At 51.2% G+C, this 16,454-nt stretch overlaps 5 protein-coding genes across 5 annotated transcripts; 2 read left to right on the forward strand and 3 right to left on the reverse strand.

Annotated features, from left to right (window-relative positions):
• Positions 1–527: 527 nt before the first annotated feature.
• Positions 528–2,795, reverse strand: N7506_003998 (WD repeat NOL10/ENP2 family protein; the record flags this gene model as incomplete). The annotated part of the gene is made up of 2 exons (XM_056953293.1): positions 528–2,509; positions 2,579–2,795. 2 exons carry the CDS (start codon positions 2,793–2,795, stop codon positions 528–530), a joined length of 2,199 nt encoding a protein of 732 aa, XP_056812182.1.
• Positions 2,796–3,262: 467 nt separating this feature from the next.
• On the forward strand, positions 3,263–7,909 carry N7506_003999 (uncharacterized protein; the record flags this gene model as incomplete). Its single annotated transcript, XM_056953294.1, is given in 6 exon segments — positions 3,263–3,304; positions 3,357–3,642; positions 3,704–6,495; positions 6,579–7,221; positions 7,273–7,588; positions 7,600–7,909. The coding sequence occupies 6 exon segments, from the start codon at positions 3,263–3,265 to the stop codon at positions 7,907–7,909; spliced, it is 4,389 nt and encodes a 1,462-aa protein (XP_056812183.1).
• A 1,734-nt stretch (positions 7,910–9,643) lies between these two features.
• N7506_004000 (RNP domain protein) lies at positions 9,644–10,657 on the reverse strand (the record flags this gene model as incomplete). Its single annotated transcript, XM_056953295.1, has 1 exon — positions 9,644–10,657. One exon carries the CDS (start codon positions 10,655–10,657, stop codon positions 9,644–9,646), a length of 1,014 nt encoding a protein of 337 aa, XP_056812184.1.
• A 1,070-nt stretch (positions 10,658–11,727) lies between these two features.
• Positions 11,728–13,736, forward strand: N7506_004001 (NADP(+)-dependent, decarboxylating phosphogluconate dehydrogenase; the record flags this gene model as incomplete). Its single annotated transcript, XM_056953296.1, has 5 exons — positions 11,728–11,744; positions 12,086–12,222; positions 12,284–12,735; positions 12,796–13,224; positions 13,296–13,736. 5 exons carry the CDS (start codon positions 11,728–11,730, stop codon positions 13,734–13,736), a joined length of 1,476 nt encoding a protein of 491 aa, XP_056812185.1.
• A 381-nt stretch (positions 13,737–14,117) lies between these two features.
• N7506_004002 (ankyrin repeat domain-containing protein) lies at positions 14,118–15,972 on the reverse strand (the record flags this gene model as incomplete). Its single annotated transcript, XM_056953297.1, has 2 exons — positions 14,118–15,812; positions 15,925–15,972. The coding sequence occupies 2 exons, from the start codon at positions 15,970–15,972 to the stop codon at positions 14,118–14,120; spliced, it is 1,743 nt and encodes a 580-aa protein (XP_056812186.1).
• Between the last annotated feature and the right edge of the window lie 482 nt (positions 15,973–16,454).

Below are 16,454 nucleotides of genomic sequence, written 5' to 3' on the forward strand. Positions count from 1 at the left end.
TGTTTCCTTTCATTTCTACCCAGGTACTGTTCCAAGGCAGGGTATTGCGATCGGGGGCTACCCATTGGGAGGTGGGAGAATTTGACCATGATATCAAGAATGTAGATTTCGCTTTTGATACGTTAAGATACAGTGAGGTAATAGTGATATGTACAGCACGGCTAGTAGGCTAGTATTCCTCGATGGCGGGCCCAACGCTGCCCATGAAGGTGAGATGAAATTCCGATCGAGCACGAAGAAGATCACCGCACAATAGAACAGTGCGGTCTGGTAGAGAAGCAGTGACGTCCTTCGGAGAGCACTTGCTCCAGGGTTAAAGCGAAAAAGCCAACTCATTAGATCGTACTGAATACGTGCCACTGTTGAGCTGAATGATATTAGGCTTTTTCGTTCGAAATTATGCTCATGTCCAAGAAAAAGCGGGTGGCATGCTGGCATTCACACATTCCAGGTGGGTGAGCAAATTTGGTATCCGGACGAGAGCATATGACAGAGGTTCGGCACAAAAAGGCCAGTGAGCAGACGCATTACATCTTGCGGAATGCGTTGCCAGAAGCACTGCGGCGCTCCTTCGACTTGAACGAAGTATCCTTGTCGTACTTGACTTCGGGGGCAGTGCGCTTGGGTTTGCCGGCCGGGTTGAAGCTGATTTCTTTCTCGCCGACGGCACCGAGGCGGCGTGCGGGCTTCTGTCTCGACTTCATGTTTTGTGCGCGGGAGCCGAATGAACGATCCCGAGTGGAATTGGCTTGGTTTGAAGATGATACTTGCATGCGAGGAGGGGGACGTTTTGTTCGCTTGTAGTCTGCAGAGGAGATCTTCTTTGAAGCCGCTGTCTTCGCAGGCTTCTCCTTTTCGCTCTCGGAGTCGGAATCGTCGGAGCTGGAACCAGGAACTTCGTCGATGGCCTCTTGTTCGGCTGCGGTGAGACCACGTTCCTTTCTCGCGGGTGCGGATGCAGCTTCGGGGACTGTGCTCGGGTTGAGCAGCTGGAACTCGCGCGAGGTCTCGTCGACAGCAAAGTCCTGGTCCTCGAAGAGCTGAGCGAAACGGCTGTCGCCCAGAGCACTCTTTTCCTTGCCCTCGGAAGATGCAGGCGCATCGACCATTTCGGAATCGCCTCCGCCCTCCACCAAGCGCTTCGCGTGCTTGCGTTCCCTCTTTTCCTCTGCAAGCTTCATTCTCTCCGCCAATCTCCTGTTCACCTTGACATCGACCTTCTTCTTGCCACGGATACGACTCTCGCGCTGCTTTTCGATTGCTTGTTCAACCTTGTTCTGTCTGGTGCTCTCACCTTGGCCGAACTGGCTCTGGTGGTACTCATACAGGTAGGTCTTCATCTGCCAAGACCCTTCGTTCTCCAGAATCATCTTTCCATCCTGCATGTATGAGTTGACATCAATGGGAGGAATATGGCTCTCAATCATCTTCGTCTTCCAGCCTTCAATGATGTCCTTGGTCACCATGGTGTAACCGGGGTAGGCAGCTGACTGAGTTGCCTTGAATGCGTTGGGGTCATTGGGATCCTCAGCCATCTCCTCAACCAGATTATCCAAGAATGAACACCATTTGGGCGCAGGTCCGAGTTGAGGCACAAAGAAGGAGTGCTGCTGTCGGCCCTCGTTGGCTGTGAGAAGCATTCCGCTGTCCTTGCACCAGGCAACAGACTTGATGTCCACAGCCGGCTCAACGGAAGTCCAGGGCATCTTGTCCTCGATATCCCAGAGCTTGATGATTCGCTTATCAGCTGACAGCAGCTTGGGTTCCATAGTGGCGGCTTGGGTTGCGGTCGATTGCTCAAGGAATTGCAAAGTGTGAACAGCAAACCCGTATCCTTGATCCTTCACCTGGTATGGCACAGGCGAGCGCAGATCGTAGAGGTGAATCAGTCCATTGGATGAGCCAGTTCCAAGACTCATTCCGGAGCGGTTGAAGTCCAATGCTGTGATCTCAGATCGTGCATCATCAAATCCAACGTGGGCAGGCTGTACTGGTGGCAGCAAGACACCTGCACGTCCCTTGGCTCTGGGATCCCAAAGCTCAACAGTTCCGAGTGACGTACCAAAAGCTAGCAAATTATGACTCTGCTCTGCGATAGCAGCTGTGTTTACAGAGCCTGTGTTGATTCCGCCTTGTAGAGTTCCGCCACCAGCAGATGTAAAATCATCACCACCCACGTCCACCTCGAAACTCCGCATATACCGACCGGATTCCAGATTTAGTCGGTAAACCTCTCCCATTCCATCCTGGTTGACACCGACTGCAGGAACAAGTGCCTCGGTTGACTGACGGTCGTAAACGATGTCACGTCCATATCTGGGAAGCCTTGTGGTGTAATGACATCCTCCTGGGGTGTGGAATTCGAGCGATCGATCGGATTGAAGGTGAAGGGATTTTGTGTAGTCGGAGGAAAGTAGAATGAACGTTGTGTTCAAGGAACTTGTGTGGCGAGCCCAAGAAAGAGACAGTTGTGGGAGATAATGTGTGTGAATTTGAGGTTTGTAAGTTCCTGCGCTGTGTTAATAGTCAAGGAAAAAAAGAAAGCGGACGGTATCATGGGATCTGATGATAGACTTGCCTGTGCTCATAACCCACTCGCCATCCTCACTGACACGAATACAGTGACTGGCCTCCTCAAACTCAAAGTCTTGCAACAGCTCAACGCGATTAGCATACTCTGGATCATTCTTCAAGCTGCGCTTGCGGCGCCGTGCAAGCCATTCGGGGAGTGGCCGGGCACTGTTTGAGCCCGAAATCGTATAGACAGGGACCTGAGAGGGGTTGGTCAACTGCATGATGGTATCAAGCAGAGCAGTCTGCTATTATCTCGAGCTGAAATGCGACCGTCGGCGAGAACAAAGTCGAAGATAAAAAAAAATGCGATAGCGATAGCGACCACGTGACCACCCGATTGGTGATTGGCCCGAGTGTCCCTGGCGAACGTCCCCCGGAATTACGCATTTCAACCTTCTGTTGACTTCACGCGATGGGCAGCCGGGCTGAATCATTGCTGATTGTTTCGGTGTTTTGAGCTCGGAAACATACGAGTGCTGCGCCAGAACGCCTTATCTGTTGTCAATATCGTCCCGCGCAACATGGCATCATACAGCTAATACACCTGTTGCTGCTTGTTATCTCCGCTACACGCTTTCAGTCCCTTGTCACAGACCATGCAACCTGCGGTTGGAAATGACTCCCAGAGTCGCATTCGAAATTCCAGTTATCATTAAAGGCTTCCGGTGCTGTCCGCGACTATTAAATAATGGACTTCCCGAGGGGCGCAAACACCAACATACATCTCATTGTTAGTATCGCAATGGTTGCCATACTCGGTGAGATACTGACATCTTCATCAGGACGGATTCTCTAATGTTTACTGGAGAATATACACAGAAGAGGTTGGTATTACAAATAATCCTCAGGAAGGCCCCGCCAATGGCTACACCATTCTCAAACACTTGAGTCGCCTCAAAGATCTCGAGGCTCGTCTGAGAAATTTAGATTGTTTGGCATCTTGCCCGAGGCGTCTGGGTCTTTGGGTGTTCTCCCCCACTCCCGATTTCGAAAGTCTGAAACCCCTGTATGTGAGGGGAAGTGACCCGGAATCTAATAAAATCACAATCGGCACCACGACACTGAAAGGTATGTTGATATCCAACTCAGCGCATGTCTCACTTGATGATATCTAATTTGTGTTTCACAGTCTCTGCTTCAGGCAGTGTCACCTCGTTAGACTTGGTAAAAGGTCTGTCATCTGACAACCAGAGTCAGCACGCTACCCAATCTAGTGGTCAGCCGCGTCCACAGCAGGGTCAGCCATCATCTCGACGTCAAGACAGCTATAGCAGCTCGGCGGCCATTTACGCTTCATTTATCTCCGCGGTGACTGGAGCGATTAGCCTGCAGTTGATTCGACACCATGGTGCTTTACCGCTCGGATCACGCACTCTCTTCACGGCGGTGGAGAAATCGGGCTATGAGGTTCCCCACATCAACAATGACAGCCCTCTCTCCACTTCATGCCTAACAACGCTTAATGTTCAGCTGACCATGGCTGGAACAATCACCGTTTCTGCACAAACTATATCCCAGACGGGCATCTTGCGGCTGTGTAATCCAAGAGACAATATCAGTCATACTCCTATCGCAAAACCAGGTGCCGACGTATGGCTATGTCCCAATGGGACAATTGCTAGACTTGTCACCGCCAATGTTGATTCTTCAAACACCCTTTCGCCGGATAATCCCTTGCCGGCGGTTCATTCTGCAAAACAAACACAATGGAAATCAGATGTTTTGCAGTGGCTTCAAAATTTTGGTCTGGGTGTCGGGGCAGCTGACCAAGAACCTTGGGTGGAGGTGGAAGTTTGGGAGCCATTTTTCGCGAGACTTGCTGGGGAAGCATGGCGACAAAGTGATGATAATCCATCCATGCTTCCCTTGAAGCGTATGCTATGGCCAGCGAGGTTTTGCTTCAGAAGGGCTAGCTCATCAAAATCCTCCTCGTGGGCGCAGACTTCTCTTCTTGACGAACCCTTAGATTTTGCGGAACAATGGCCCACTTTGGCCGGCTCTCTCAACCTAGACGTTGCTGCCAATCTTCAAAACACCCCTACTGCCCACGAAGCCCAGCCCAGGGATCTCGAAAGGGCACCCTCTCCCAAAGTCGAACCCAGCGAAATCATAGAGAGTCTATCCCGGATTGCGCAATACCCCGATCTACAATCTACCAACCTGGTGTATCCGACTCCGCCAGATGGAGCTGTCGCAGTCGGACCGAGTGTTACAAACACATCTGAGGCGTTTGTCGATGCTCCCGATTTCGGTATTTCTCGCGGCCAACAACAATCTTCCAGAAGAAATCTTGCGGATGCCGATTCATCACCCATCCAAAACAATGGCATAGGGGTAGGTACTGGCCGATATGACGAAAGTGATGAGGAAGATCTCTTTGGTGAAATAAACGGGAAAGACTTCGGGTCGAAAGGCATCACTGATGCGGATTTCAGTTTCTTCGATGAACCAGATTTTGATGGCATGGGCGGCAATGACCAACCAGAAGATTTTGAGCAGGCTCTCCAACCATCGCCCGTTCAGAGCTACATGGAACCCGATGCCATGGTTGATGAACCTCAATCTCCCAATCTTCTTCTAGGGCCCAGCATGTCTCAAGAGGAACAAACTTCTTCGGCATGCGAAGAGCCGACTGACTCGCCCGAGCAACTCAAGCTTCCCAATGAACTCACTCAATCGCCCATAGATGGTGCAGCGCAAACACTTAGTCCACCCTTGAGCCCAGTCGAAGTGAAGAAAATACTTTTCGACGGCACCCAGCAAGCGGGTCATATTCAGCCTACCGACCGTCGAGGCCAAGGGCATTACCTTCCGGTTACCTTTGAAAACAGACTTGGAAATTGGGACCAGAAGTATGGAGCAACCGGCAAATTCTGGTTCTCTGCGGAGCATCCGTCAGAGGACAGTGGTCAAAGTTCTGCTATACCTACGATTGGCCTCCCTCGCCGCGCTAGAGGTATTGCCAATGGATCTATCGCGAAAGATCGCAGTGCTATGAGCACGTCTGTGGCGAAGATCGAGCAGGATCTTCGATCAACGTCTGTCAGCAGTGATGATAGTGATGACAGTGACGATGACAGTGTCGAGATTGCTTCGGAACCCGCTCCAACACCGAAGACTATACCCACTATACCCTCTTTGAAGCGTAAGCGAGCTCCCTCAGAGCCTGACACGCTATCAATCGCATCACCTACAAAGTCATTGGCTGGAACCGATGCGAACTTCCCGAGTGCTACAGAAAACTCTACTTTCCTGGGCAATTTTCTTGCCAACTTTTCTGATTGGACCTTCACGGGATACTTTTCGGCATCCACGCCACAGCAGCACCCGGTGCTCCTTCGACGCGAACATCAGCTTCAAGTTGCGCAACTGCTAGTTGATCAGATCACACAGTCATCTCTGAAACACTCGCTTGATGGCCACATAGGCTTGTTTGATCTCGAAAGCCAATATTTCTCGCTACAGCCCCTCGAGGACATAGATCTCCCAGGCGATGCTTCCAAGTTGGACTTGAAGAAGTATACATCTTTGCAAGACGAGCTTTTCACCAGCCCAGCCCAACAGCCACAGTCGCAAGCTCAACCCTCACCCAAAGACTTTCCCAAAAGTCTCGTTTTCAAATTACCCGCGCCCCATGTACGCATTCGTCGGGGCAAGGGGTTTTTAGAAACACTTCCTCCTGCGGTATCATTCTGGGAGACTTTTGGTCTTGAGCCAGCCCATGGCGCGAAGGACATATCTGCCTACTGCATTCATCCACCACTTGCCTCCAAAGCAGCGGATGCTTTTCTAGACCGGTTCGGGCTTCTTTACAGAAGTTGCAATCTTGGAAGTCATACTCGAGGGGAGTGCTCCATGGCATTTGAGGATGGCTTGAGGCCGTGGCAGTCTGAGTCTCCCCGCTATGACTCCATGATGCAAGTGCTGAGGGGGATGTGCGAAGAGCTCGGTACGCAAGAACACCCTATTTCATAACATCAACTAATCGTCATTTAGGCTCGGAGCTCGCCCAGTCCCCACCAAGTGCCGACAACTGTGTAATCTACATCATCAACCCATTCAAGCATGCTGCCGCGCTGGCTGACATCTGCTCCGCTTTCTGGCATCTTTTCCAGCAACTGCTCGCTGGTTCCGAACGTCGGCAAGCTCGGCCTGTCAACGAACTAGTGTTGCAAATCATCCCCCTAGAGTTTGTCATGTCAAGTGAAACCATGATTGTGCCTCCTCAGTCGGATTATCTGAATTTGGCGCTAGAGGTCTATGGTCGATGCCGTCCGATGGATGTCGACACGAATCCTCTACTCTGCGCACCGCCAATACTACTGGCCGACCCTTTACCAACGGGCATCAGCTTCCGACTAGCTTCCGAGCGAGCCTCACCCTTGAAGGATGGACGTAGTCTTCATATTGCCTGTTCCAAAAGTCTCGATCAGCGCTGGATATCGGTCGCATGGTCTGATGTGCCTGGTTCCATTCAGAGGACAATGTCTTACTGTCTGAGATACCGCCAATCGGGTAGTAGCCGGCCAATTTCCGAAATACGACAGGAGATCTGGACTACGACGAAACATATCATGGATAAGCTTCAAGCACGATGGAAAATACAATTGGTGACCACTGAGCCAATGGAGCCCGATGAGGTTGAAGGTGAATTTCTCTGTGCTCGATTCACATGGTTCTTTACTAATAGTCTTGCAGGCTGGGCGAATCTCGCAGAGCAACACAACAAGCTGCAACCAGGGACGTTAGAACTGACCATACTCGCTGTCAACGTTATTCCTGACTTGATACTTGAGCCCCCATGTCCGTCAGTCTCGATGTCGATGCTTAATTCACTTTCCTCCTCTACACCCGTTACCACCCCGAATCCAAGCACCAGCATCGCATCTCCCGAACAATATGGGAACGCAGCAACGCCAACCAGCACTGGCCCTGTTGCCTACAGCGCTCCTACCCCCACAGACATGTCACTCGATACCGATCCTGAAGCTGTTCTCATCGACATATGCGACGAGTCTTGGCTAGCCATCTTGTCTCACCGTCTCAACAGTTCCCCCATCTCACAGAATTCCGACCTGCCTTGTCGAGCGGGTATCTCCTCCGCCGCAAAGGCACCACAGACAGCGATGGCGTCTTTGCCATGGCTGTCAATCTCATATATTCTCCTCGTCCTGCCTCATCACACGATGATGTCCTGAAGAAAACATTGTGCATGTATCGAGACATGAGTTGCCTTGCTCGGGCCAAGGGCACATGCAGCGTGCAAAACAACACGCTGCCCTGGCACATTGTCACGGCTCTCCGTGCACAAGAGCTACTGAGTTATGTTTTTTGAGCGCGATCCATTGTTTATAGGCGTACTGGGTATTTTTCTTGAAGGTTCATGTATGTTAGGTTTTTTTGGTGGTGGATCCGATGTTTTATTACATGGTTTGGGTGGGGAGATATGTATACCCCTGGAGGCAGTGTGTTTGGAATTCCGCTCTACACTGCATTGTTATTGTATCATGAGGAAAGCCCTCCCATAATCGTACATTAGGTCTACACATTCTGATGACCGGTGATATGTTTTACTTCCAAGGTTTGGAATTATTCATTATCTGTATCTCTTTTCCCTCTTGTCGACCTCGGCTCATGATGTGCATGCTCATATGGCAAAGTCCTGGTCACCTTAAAAACTCCTCTCAATTTCCAAGGTTGGCACGTTGGGAAAGCAAAAGGCTGGTTCCCTATATCTTCACTATTGAGGCGTTCAAACCCCTATCTCGCTCCCGAGTTCTACTTACCTAGTTTATGGTACCAAGGTTGACGATATATACTCGAGGTTGATCTGATACTTTTCTGTAGGCCTCTTCAAACCACTACCTGGGCAACCTTCCAAGGTTGGAAGGTTCGAAAGTTACACAATGATGTCCATCTAGCAAACTTAAAACAGGTACAAGGTTCAACATTTTTAGTTTGGTTCAATTCAATCTATGTCAATTATGCATCATGTAATTGCCCATGTGGACAGAAAGTCGAGTAATGTGCACCGAATAAAACCCCCAGAGATCCAAAAAGAACACCGAAGGAGGCAAGAGATAATGAAAACAAGAGAAGAGGGAAAAAGGACTCTCAACGCCACACTCAAAGAATCAGAAGAAAGAAAATACATTGGATGCAATGTATGTACCGATCGAGTTCAAGTCGTCATGGATAGTACAGATAGGCGTTTCAACGTGAAGAACATGTTCATGTCAGAGCTCGTTATCGTGGCAGCATTGTATGCCAGCAAAAGGGTATCGTGTCGCGGGAAAATATCGTAGTCGTTTTGTGTAGAAGGCGAAGTTGGCAGACCGGGAGGGATCAATAGAGGTAGAGAGATGAAAGGCAGCATCGACTGCCACCCTACCTAATCACCCTCCTTCAGCAGCTTCGGGGTCTGCCTCCTTGGACTTTGAGAAGAATGAGATTTGGTTCTTCATGGCGTAGATACCGAATCCAGCAATTGCGAGGAGGAGAAAGAGGATGATGATGATAATCGCGATGACGATATTGCGTTGCACCATCTTTGCGAAGGCTTAGGAAAACAGCCAAATATTTGAAAGAGGAAGATCTCGATTGAAGAGTCAGATCCGTTGTACGGAGTACAGAGTCAGAAGCGAAGTGCCGTGGGCAGCAATGCGTCGGGTTTGTATAGTCCGCAGCCAAGTCGGATTCACGACGCAACGCTCCGTTTGAAATCGGATCTTAGATTAGATCGCAAGAATGTGAAGCTGAAAGAGAAAAAGTAAATGGAAAAATAATGGGGGTTATAAACATATGGGGGGCTTTTTTTCTTCCCAGCCATGTGCTTTTTACGAGGGGCTGGGGAAGTGGGTACCTGAGCTTAAAGTACTAACCACATAGATTGTTCAGGTACCAACCTCTGCTCTATTGGGATCATCAGTTTCAGGTAGTGCAATCTATTATTGGCTTCCGTTTTCTTGTTTTCTTGATTTCGAATGTTTTGTTTTATTGAAAGTTGGTATCGAATTTATGCAGCATGTTCCACGACTTGGTTGTTCTGGACTTCTAATGGGGGCCAGACTCAACCCAGAATCTTCAGACCTCCCTTAGTCTTTCCGGGCTTCTTAACGCCATCCTTCTTCACTTTGCCACCAGTATTGCCAGGCTTCTTGCCTCCACCATTCTTCTTTCCATGCTTGCCAGGAACCTCAGGCCGAACCTCGGTGTTGGCCCGTCGGAGTAGAATTGGGTGCGAGCCGATGTACTTGCCTTGCATCTCTCGGCCAGCAGCAAAGTAGTCGTCGCCGTTGCTAAAGCTGATGAACCCAAATCCTTTGCTCTTCGATGTGCGCTTCTCCCGAATGACACGCGCTTTCTGCACAGATGTGTAGCGAGAAAAAGCCTTGAGGAGGGATTCGTCGGTCACCTCACCTGCGAGATTGCCCACAAACAGGCGGAAATGCGCTGGATCCCACTCAAGAAGCGTATCGTCACTCCATGTCTGGCCACCGCCGGAGCGGATTACCGTCTTCTGGGACTCGGGTTGGGGGGCAGGACCGGCGCCAATGGTCGGTGTTCCAGCCGCGTTTATGCCTGCGCCAGCTTGACGCTTGTGGGTATCATCAGTGGGGGTTGCATAAGCACTCTGCCACTGCGCGATTTGAGCTTCGGTTTCTGCGTCGAGGCCAGAATCATGACCCGGTCGGAAGCCCGAGGTGGTCTGGGTTGGGGTAGATCCGAATGGATTCTGGATGTGTGGGATGGTTGGGCCGTATGTGTTTTCAGTGTACTGTGGCTGACCATAGTATGAAGGCGCGGCTGGGTAGCTCTGGGGCTGTTGCTGGTAGTGGCTGCCGTAGCTCGTAGCAGGGGCTGCGTAACTAACAGCAGGAACTGGAGGAGCTGAGATCACGGGCTTGGCGCGGGACTGGGTAGAAGCCACAGCACGCGGCTGGAACCCTGCGAATGCGTTGTAGCCTGGTCGAACACCATGACCGGCAGCAGTAGGTGGCTGTCCGGCATTGGATGAGGGAGGCGGGCGAGGAGGGAGAGACGACGGTGTCTGCTTGAGACCTGGAGGGGGTGGATAGGACATGATGAATGATATGCCGGAAATTTTTGGATAGAAGGATAGAGAGAGAGAGAGAGAGAGAGAGATTCAAGTTTGCTATTTGCGAAGTAGCAACTGCAACGTACCTTCAGGGCCTGACGGATGGTACAGTCGTTGCCAGACCACTTGAAACAAAGTTCCGAGCCCTAAAGCACAGAGTGAGGCAGCTGGAAACGAAGGGGGAGATGCAAGATAGCTTGTGAATCAAAGGTAGTTGAAGCGCGTGGCGCGATAAGAACCCGATGGAGGTTCACTCATTGCGAAAGATTCGGTGATTTCAGCACACCGCCTCTGCATGGCAGACACCATTGCCGGTCAAAATAGGCGGTGAAAGAGGTCAATCACCACGTGACTGAGGACCAAGCTTTGATGACCTAATCACAGATGCTGATCTCATCACCGCAGCCGGCCCTCCGTGACCCCCACCCTAGTCCCAAAGCAGCCTAGCGCCTGCGAAGCCGGTTATGAAGGCGCATCGGCAAGTGAAGAGTTTCTCCGTCGAATCTCTACCAGAACAGTTCACCGATGCGTGGAAATGCGTGGGAGAGAGGGGCTTTTTTACTCCGAGAGTTGCGCTTTATTTGGCTCACCCAAAGCTTGAAGTATTTCTCGACCCTTATTCTATAGCTACACTCAAAGGCTTCAATCTTTTACCCCTCCATACCCCGCCATCGTATAGAAGTAGAGAGCTGCATGCAAGGACAATCACATACTGTCAAGCACATAACATTTTATATCCTATACTCCGTAGATCAGCAGGAGTTGAATCCGGATCGGATAATGACTTCCCTAATCCGAACAGAACCCGGGTGGGTTGATACCGGACGACTCTGCTCCTGTACCGAGTACTTGGCGCTACACCGGACAGAGTAAGGACCTCAGAGGTACACGGTACCCCCGCCGGTATGTCCCACCATATGACGGAACGCTTGCTCCGTCAGCAATTTGGGCTGTGACATCTTCTATTTCTCCCCTCCTCCTCCTCTTCTTCTTTCTTCTTCAGACTCACCCTTCTCAATTCAATACCCTTCCTTCCTCCCTCACATCTAATCGTCATGGCTGACCAAGCTGTGTAAGTTCACTGTTCTTCTTCTACCCCTCCTTCCCGAACATCTCGGTGGTTATAGCTGGTTACACCTGCACCTTGCAGCAACAGCAGTGCACATCTTTCAATGTTGCTCGGACATCTTGCGGCTCTGTTGAGAGCTTCGGGGCTCTCTGCAGATGTCAATGCGAGATGATACCACGGGGATTTGGCGATTCCGACCTTTCTTATTTCGGAATTGCTCGGATTCCCTAAAGAAAACTGCCCCTCCACGTTGTTTACCCAGCTATTGACGAGACATTGGTCGCTGACTATAGCGCCCGTCTCGCCGGCATCAATGTCGGCGCTCCGGCGCATATTGTTCCTAGTGCTGATTTCGGCCTCATCGGTCTGGCCGTCATGGGCCAGAACCTGATTCTGAACGTTGCCGACCACGGCTTCACCGTTTGCGCCTACAATCGTACTACCGCCAAGGTTGACCGTTTCCTGGAGAACGAGGCCAAGGGTAAGCTCATTCACGGATTCTGAAAATCTCCAAATCACAATGGCTGACTTTGTGCAACTAGGCAAGTCCATTGTCGGTGCTCACTCCATCCAGGAGTTCTGCGCCAAGCTCAAGCGCCCCCGTCGCATCATGCTCCTCGTCATGGCCGGCAAGCCCGTCGATGACTTCATTGAGTCCCTTCTGCCTTTCCTCGAGAAGGGTGATATCATCATTGACGGTGGTAACTCCCACTACCCCGACTCCAACCGCCGCACTCGCTACCTCACCGAGAAGGGCATCAGCTTCGTCGGCAGTGGTGTCTCCGGTGGTGAGGAGGGTGCCCGCTACGGTCCCTCCCTCATGCCCGGTGGTAACGAGGCCGCCTGGCCCCACATCAAGGACATCTTCCAGAGCATCGCCGCCAAGAGCAACGGCGAGGCTTGCTGCGACTGGGTCGGTGACGAGGGTGCCGGCCACTACGTCAAGATGGTCCACAACGGTATTGAGTACGGTGACATGCAGTTGATCTGCGAGGTAAGGCCCACCTGGGAGTTTCGAACCTGTATCAGAGCTTTCAACTAACGACCTCCTCAGGCCTACGATATCCTCAAGCGTGGTCTCGGTCTCTCCTCCAAGGAGATTGGTGATGTTTTCGCCAAGTGGAACACTGGTGTTCTCGACTCCTTCCTCATTGAGATCACCCGTGATGTTCTCTACTACAACGACACCGACGGCACTGCCCTTGTTGACAAGATTCTCGACAAGGCTGGCCAGAAGGGTACCGGAAAGTGGACCGCCATCAACGCCCTTGACCTCGGCATGCCCGTTACCCTCATCGGCGAGTCTGTCTTCTCTCGCTGCCTCAGTGCCCTCAAGGACGAGCGTGGCCGCGCCAGCTCCATCCTGAGTGGACCTACCCCCAAGTTCGAGGGTGACAAGCAGTCCTTCATCGACGACCTCGAGCAGGCCCTTTACGCCTCCAAGATTATCTCCTACGCCCAGGGCTTCATGCTCATCCAGAACGTACGTTTGAACCTGTTAACAATGTCCACTTCAAAGCCGTATCATTGGTTCTAACATTTTATCTCATATAGGCCGCCAAGGAGTACAACTGGAAGCTCAACAAGCCCTCCATCGCCCTCATGTGGCGTGGTGGTTGCATCATCCGTTCCGTCTTCCTCAAGGATATCACCGAGGCCTACCGCAACAACCCCGACCTCGAGAACCTCCTGTTCGACGACTTCTTCAACAAGGCTATTAACAACGCCCAGGCTGGATGGCGTAACGTCATCAGCAAGACTGCCCTCTGGGGTATTCCTGCTCCCGCCTTCTCCACCGCTCTCAGCTTCTACGACGGTTACCGCTCCAAGAACCTGCCCGCCAACCTGCTCCAGGCCCAGCGTGACTACTTCGGTGCCCACACCTTCCGCATCAAGCCCGAGCACGCCAACGAGACCTTCCCCGAGGGCAAGGACATCCACGTCAACTGGACCGGTCGTGGTGGTGATGTCTCCGCCTCCACCTACATCGCATAAGCGTGTAGTGTTGAGTTGTTAGAAGGGTAAAAAATTCGGATGTTCAAATGTATCTAGATGCCTCCATGGAAAATGCCCATGATCCGTAACGAAGTCACTTGTTTCTTTTCTTCATATTTGCTCAATTTTATTTAATTGACTTGTGATCAGCCCTGGAGGTTGGCGAAAAGAATACATTTCCATAATTAACAAGTTCATTGCATTATAAACAAGGTGAGTGCCCTACCTAGGTAGTAGAACAGCTCTGAGCAAACATTCCGCCCATTACTCCGTATTGTCTGCCCAAGTGGTGTCTGTTTTGCCATAACCAGGCATTTGCCCAACAACACCCACGGCCACGATCCTTTTGATTCACCATCCAACGCGGCATCCATGGATTACCTATAAGACACTCCAAGGACTTTGCCCGGCATCATTAGTTGCTTCGATCGAAGCCCCATACATAACCAACAAACGTATAATGTCCAATGTCCCACCCATCCCCGGCAACGAAGACAGCCTACCCGCTTCTTGGTGCTTTTGCTCCCGTGTACTGTGGCCACTCCAAAGCGCGAGCCGAGAGACTTCCTCATAAACCCTTCTATCAAGTGCCTGGTCCCAGAGAAGACTTCTCATAGGCACCAGGTCATTGAGACAGAACCCCATTGCAGCGTGTAGGGGCGTGTTTCCATCGCGGTCCCTTGCGTTCGGGTCGAGACCGAGCCAGAGTAAGCGCTTCACGTTTTCCTGACTTGGTGCAAACACAGCTGAGTGCAGAGCTGTTCGACCGTATTGATCTTTCATATGGATGTTTGGATCATTTAGCAATGCTTCATAGACTTCAGACTCGGACATGGGAGATGGGTATAGAATTGTCCCTTGTAGTATGGCGCGCCATTCCACGAGAATGCGTAGTATACCGGTGTCTCCTCGTATCAGCGCATTACAGAGGGCCGATGCTCCTTCGTTATCCTGGTCATCGATGCTAGCCCCGTGGTCGACTAGTACTTTGAAGGTTTCTTCATCGCCGAACGCCGCGGCGTGGCAAAGTGCTGATCGGCCATTCGGTCTCAAATTGGCGTTTCCGCTTAGAAGGACCTTCAACACATCTGCACAGCAACCTTCAATGGCTGTCATGAGCAAAGAAAGGGATTTTGGCTTGCCCTCCATAACCGCATCATCATCATCATCACATTCATCATCCCCGGTACATGCGAGGTCTATTAAGTCTCGATTGACTTCATGATGAAAATTGACATCAACCCCAGCCGAGACCAGCACTTGAGCAACGCTCGATGATCCAACAATCACAGAGAACCACAGAGCCCTGCCATACTGCGCGGTGATATTGGCGCTATGCATGAGAAACTGAACAGCGTCCGCATGGCCACCCAGTGCAGCATACTGTAACGGAGTAACTCCAAACCCATCCACAGTATCCAGCCGGGCTCCAAAGTGCTCGACCAGTAGTTTGAGCCAGGGTATGTTCCCAATCAGAGCGGCAATGTGTATAGCCGAGAGCCGGCTCTGGTCCCAGAGGAAGTTGGCCTGGCTGAGATCCAGACCTGTCACTGGCTCCGGGGGACTAGCTCCGAACCCCATGTACATCCAATACATTCGCGCCCTGGAGTCAGGCGAAAAGAATACTCGATCGATGTTGAAGATTTCATTTGCGTAGACTCCGCAGTGACGGGCGTGGTAGGGCCAATATTCAAGCGCGTAATACACCAGGTCAGCTTGATCGTGGTGTATTGCAATGTTGCTCTGGGTATCACCCTCTGGCCTGCCTAGATGAATCCAGTACTCTTCGAGAGGGGTGATTAATTTCTCGGCAATCACAAAGTGCACATGACCCTCGACGGCATCAGCCTCCGTTCCACCGTTCGAACCGTTGAGCAGGTAGCTCTTATTAGACTGGGACACGAGCCCGACTAGTACATCAGAGCTCTCCGTCAACGTCTGTGTCTGGATAAAGCCAGAGGTGAGAATATCTCGGATCCAACCTTCATGGGCGATTTGGCTATGATGCCTGACTTCGGGGGCTGCTAGTGCAAGTAGCGTCTTCAAACGAAGAGGTCGCTGGATCAACGAGATGCACTGTAAAAGGGAGGAGATCTCGTGCGCCCTCTGCGGATGCTTTTGTATGATTTTGGTATGAATATCTGAATAGTCTGGTGAGAAACCTTCCAGATACTTGCTGCCCGCTTACGAGAAGTAATTCCTCACCTTGCTGAGATCTATCATGATTCAAGTCCATTGCATGAGCATGAGTTGCCCCAGTCCCCTGTAAATGAAGATTCGTAAAGCTATGAATAAGAGTTGCCATAGCTTCCAGTTATACCGAAGAAATCTAAAAGAACATCCAGATTTGCAACGAAAGAATTGGAGCATTTAAAGTCCACGCAGCGCGTTTTGCGCTCTGGCGGGAAGCCCAGAAAGCGTGCATAACTAGTCATTTAAAGCATCGCAGTCGGCGCTTAGGAACCTGAAACTGCACGAGTGGACGGAATGGAATGACAGTCACATCCAAGGACATTGTCAGAGGATCAGCATAGCGGTGTACTCCGTATGATGACAGCAATCGTCATGGCGTGCGCTGAATGGCTGTGATGGCTGGCGAGATGCGAAGGCGTTGGGGCTAGAATTGACGGCGGCTCTGGGCCACGATGGGGCGACAACTAGGCCGAGACGAGAATAAGAAGGGAGCGGAAGAATTACAATCCGTTACAAACGGGGCTG

The sequence above is a fragment of the Penicillium brevicompactum genome (genome assembly GCF_028827555.1).
Source record: "Penicillium brevicompactum strain IBT 35665 chromosome Unknown utg000003l_segment0_segment0, whole genome shotgun sequence".
NCBI lineage: Eukaryota > Fungi > Ascomycota > Eurotiomycetes > Eurotiales > Aspergillaceae > Penicillium > Penicillium brevicompactum.